The 5,047-nt window shown below is 46.4% G+C and overlaps 1 protein-coding gene across 1 annotated transcript in view; it reads left to right on the plus strand.

Annotated features, from left to right (window-relative positions):
• LOC119285642 (ER membrane protein complex subunit 4-like) overlaps positions 1-1,626 on the plus strand; it is an 8,684-nt gene extending 7,058 nt beyond the window's left edge. Inside the window, exon 6 of the mRNA XM_037564981.1 lies at positions 1,264-1,626. Coding sequence (XP_037420878.1) covers positions 1,264-1,302 — 39 coding nt within the window. The 3' untranslated portion in view covers positions 1,303-1,626. The remainder of the gene's footprint in view (positions 1-1,263) is intronic.
• The last annotated feature ends 3,421 nt before the right edge of the window (positions 1,627-5,047 follow it).

Consider the following 5,047-nt stretch of genomic DNA (forward strand, 5'->3'; position numbering starts at 1 on the left):
TTCCTAACAGATCGGTCTTTTGGATAGATGGTAAGATGACTATATCTTAACAACTATGGGGCTTGTGAACTGGGTTAAAACATCTATCTCAACTAATCTCAGTAGAACATACTTTGTCAAACAACAGTGAGATTCTGTTTACCACATTATTAGGCGGTCTAATGAGGCTGGTTGAACTGGTTTGGATTTTCCAGTCGGGTTGATTTTGGTGGTTTGGAATTGGTTGAAGAAGATACCAGTTTGGCTTTGGGCATGGTGTACTGAAAAACAATCAAAATCGAGTTGGGTTGTGTTGAGAATTTTTGGGTTGAGAACGGTTTCAAGTTCAACCCATGGGTGGAATCTGTTTGTTCCTGTGGCTTTGAGCAGCCCACACGTTTGCCTCCTTGCCTGTGGTCGAGTGTTAGCTGCCATGGCATCTGTCCTCCTCCAGCCTGGGCCTTCTCCATATATTGACATCAAGCTTACCTGAATCCTTTATGCTTACGAAACAACATTAAAGATTTCTTTCAGAACTTCCTTATCTGTGAAATAATGATCATTCCCAGTAAACCATGCTACAGGGCACTGGTAGATCTTTGCGCTTCTGTTGATAACTATGTTGAATAAACATTTTCTTAAACTACATGTGCAAGATAGACACTACTACTGCCTTTGGCCCAGCAAAATTAATCACAAATGCATCAAAACATCTTGTGACCGGCTGCAGTAGTCTATGGCTCGTATCATTTCCTGTTTTACATGATAAAAATCGAAGTTGAAGAAGTGTAGATGTTATTTGTGCATTTTGCCATCGCCTTGCACTTTCCTGACCAAAGCGCACGCTTAAGCGCAATTATGCGCACATTAAGCGCAATTGTGAGCTAGGTGTTCTGCTATGCCTAGAGCCTAGGCGCGGCACTTTTAACAATGGTAAAAATCCATGCTGCAATGTGGTCCCACTTGAGGTTTAATTATGGATTACCTGGATAATGATATCTGCATTGTAGTTGGCCCAACATGTCAACTAATTAGCCGAAATGTAGGTTCTATTATAACCCATAATGCGTATTGAAAAATCTCACGTTCACTGCTGTAACTTGTGCTAAATTTAATCAATTCCCACAAATTGTTAATACCTTTTTGCCACTGGGTGCAACAAGATGCCTAGTCAATAACATGTTGATTTCCAATACTGTAATAGTATAGTTTGTATGGATTTGTGAATGTGTATCTGCATATGTAGGTTGCTTGAACTGATTGAATTATTTTTCTCAATGGCAGGAGGTTGAATATGCTGGTGGAGGGATCCCCTTGATGTAATGCCCCTTACGATCTTCAATTGGTAAAACTCTTTAGTTTTAGTACTTGGAGGATGGTATCTGTACTAAAGCGAAATTTACCCTGCTGAAGGGAGAGATTTTATGCGGGTTTGTTGTATTTTTTGTTTCACATGTACCAAATTCGGATTGATATCTATAGACAAATCACAGGCTTAGCTAAAGATAGCTTGCTCATTTTTTTTATCTTTTCTGCTTACCATGTCTGATTCAATAGAGAAGTTGTTGCTAACTCTCCCATTCAATGTAGTGGACGAACTTCTTTGTTTTGTTCAATTAATAGCTGTGAGATTTGTTGTTGGGTTTAGCTGGTTGAATTGACATTTGAACTTATGGTTTATTCTGCATGCAAGAGTGTGGTGTTTTTGAGTGGCTACCCTCCACTGTACTCTATACACAAGATGGTCAGAAAAGGAAAAAAAAAACTCCAGTCAACATTCCTAAATTCTGAGTTGTGCAGCTGCATGATTTGGGCGTGGCGAGCGCACACCTTGCGCTGCTGTGTCTCATCCTCCTAAGACAAAAACAATTATGTGCCAAATTATTTGCTTCCCTGCAGCAATGTTGAAAACTTATCTGTGACATGCCATCTGCAAGCTGAAAACAGTCTGCTATGATCGCTGAGTATGGTGCTCTTATATCTGTTTCACCTTTGCACGCTTCAATTATCTCCAGGCAGTCCGATTCCATAATAACTCTAGAAAATCCCAGTTAGTGAACCAGAGCGAGATCACGCAGTAAAGCAAGGGCGTCCGCGGGGCTGCATCATGTGTGTGCACCAAGTTCTCAGTTTTTTTTTTGGAGCGAAACCAAGTTCTCAGCTACACCCGACACAGCTGGTCCTCGTGCATCACGTGTGATCGCTGCAGATGAGCAAACAACATGAATTGGACTAGGAAGTTGCCCTTTTCCTCTAGTTAGGGTTTATATGTCCTCTCGTCGCTTCCGGCGGCGTTGAGAAAACTTGTACTCCGCCATCGCTGATCGGGACCGGTAGACTCGGGTTAACTATGGGGCGGTCGTTGAGACTGCTTCCCAGCCTTGGCTGAGGGATGCGACCTAGCTCGTGGGGTGAGGAAGATCGGATCGGGAGCTCTGGACATGGCGAATCAAGGCGAAGGGTCTACATCGGGAAGTAAGGGGAAGATCGAGGACCTGATGAAAGAGTTGGCCTTGAACGAGGAGGACCTCGACGACGTGGTGTTCGATGAAGAGAACGCCCCGACGGCGAAAAAACTCAGGTGGATGATCCTTGTTCGGGTGCATATGGATAAAGAGTTCGGTAATTACTGGTTCTTTCGCAATATGCGCTCTGCGTGGGATTTGACGAGGCCAGTAAAGATCAAAACCCTTGAGGATAACTTATTCCTCATGCAGTTCAACTGCCTAGGCGATTGGGAGACGGTCACACATGGAGGGCCATGGCACTTCAGGGGGAATCCGGTGGTTATAGCTCCCTATGATGGATTCTCTAAGCCGATATCCATTGAGTTCAACACAATTGATATTTGGGCAAGGATCATGACCTCCCAATAGGTTATCATGGTATGGTGAAGGCTTTGGCGTCCAAGATTGCAGAATTTGTAGATGCAGAGCCGTCCTCATTTGATCTTGAGGGTAATTTTTACAGAGTTAGGCTCAGGCTCGAAGTCCGTAAACCATTGAAGAAAGCAACTTCGCTGGTTAGAGGTGGGCAACGAGAAATATTTGCAGTGACGTATGAAAGGCTGCCGGATTGGTGCTAGGTATGTGGTATGATGGGGCATCAATTTAAGGAGCACAGCGACGGGATGCATACCCCCTCGGTGTTAGTGTTCAAAAATCTGAGAGCTCCAACAGTACTCGTTGGGGAAGGAGACGCCGGAACATCCAGCAGTCATGGACCCCAGGACAAGATCCTCAGCATGATGGCGGAGATGAAATCGAGAAGGGAAGAAGGCCCAAGCGGATGATGAGATGGACGAGGCAGATCTGAACCGGAAACGCCCTTCGGAACAGTTTTTTGAGCCTCCTGCTAATGGGACAGACATGGGCATGGAGATAATACAGGTAACTGGAGGCAAAGGGGGCGCTGCTGTTCCTCCTAACCCGCCTCCAAAGCAGGACCCGAAGAGGAGTAAGTCAGCTCAAGGCTCGGCTATTCTATCATACAAGTCAAATGCTAAGAAGTTTTCAGTTTCCGGCAAACCAAATGACGCAAGATCGGCGGCCTCCTCGGCGGAGTATGCTGGAACTGTCGAGGTATAGGCAACGCCCCAACAGTTCAAGAGCTACGCGAGATCGTGACTAAGTTTGCCCCTAAAGTGCTTTGTATTGTGGAGACTCAAATTGATAGAGTTAGAGCTGAAAATCTATTTAGCACTCTAGGTTATGATTGCTCTTTTGATGTGGACGCCACCTACAGCTCCAGGCGGCGAAGAGCCGACATCGAGGTGCCAAACCTTCCCGTTGATGTGGACTCTTGGGGAAGATCGGCCAATTATCCCTAGAGTAACTTTTATCCGTTGAGCGACGACCCTTCCACTCGGCACTGTGGGATCACTAAGGCCGGCTTTCGTCTCTGCTCAACGGGTGAGTCTTGCAGTCAAGCTCCCTTATGCCTTTGCACTCAAGGACCAATGTCCGTCTGACCCGAGGAAACCTTCGCACGCCTCCGTTACCTTTTGGGAGGCCTACGCCCCACAGAAACTGTCTACTTGAGACTGTCCCTTGGCCCACGGGTCTGACACAAGGTTAGAATCCGAGCTCTTCTAGAGTGGTATCTCACTGATGGCTCGCCACCCCCGGAAGGGGGCCTTCTTCGCCTTCCACCTAAGCTGCGCAGGAAAGGCCCAAAGCCAATCTAGGGAATAGTAAAGCTTCATAGGGTCTTTCTGTCCAGGTGCAGGTAGTCTGCATCTTCATAAACATGTCTATTTCACGGAGCCTCTCTCCGAGACAGTGCCCAGATCGTTATGCCTTTCGTGCGGGTTGGAACTTACCCGACAAGGAATTTTGCTACCTTAGGACCATTATAGTTATGGCCGCCGTTCACCAGGGCTTCGGTCACCGACTTCCCTGTCATCAGTTCACCAACTTCCTTGACCTTCTAGCACTGGGCAAGCGTCATCCCCCATACATTGTCTTACGACTTTGCGGAGACCTGTGTTTTTGGTAAACAGTCACCCGGGCCTTTTGTGAGGGGCACCCCTTCTCCCGAAGTTACGGGGCTATTTTGCCGAGTTCCTTAGAGAGAGTTGTCTAGCGCCCCTAGGTATTCTCCACCTACCCACCTGTGTTAGTTTCGGGTACATTGTAACGCCCTCGATGTGGCTATATCTCCCACGTGTCGAAGCACGACTTAGAGGCATAACCGCATTGAAAGCAATGTCGCAAGTGAGGTAATCTTCACACAACCCATGTAATACATAAGGGAAAGAAAAACATAGTTGGCTTACAATCGCCACTTCACACAATACATGAATAAAGTATTACATCATCCAAATACAATCAAGGCCCGACTACGGAGCCAAAATAAAAGAAGACTACCCCAAATGCTACACAGATCCCCGATCGTCCCGACTGGGCTCCACTACTGATCAACTAGAACGAAACAACAGAAAGGACAAGATCTTCATCGAGCTCCTCCTTGAGCTTGGTTGCGTCACCTGCATGGTTCAACGGCACCTGCAAACTGGTTTTGGAAGTATCTGTTAGTCATGGGGACTCAGCAATCTCACACCCTCGCG

This window comes from Triticum dicoccoides, chromosome 4A, assembly GCF_002162155.2.
Source record: "Triticum dicoccoides isolate Atlit2015 ecotype Zavitan chromosome 4A, WEW_v2.0, whole genome shotgun sequence".
NCBI lineage: Eukaryota > Viridiplantae > Streptophyta > Magnoliopsida > Poales > Poaceae > Triticum > Triticum dicoccoides.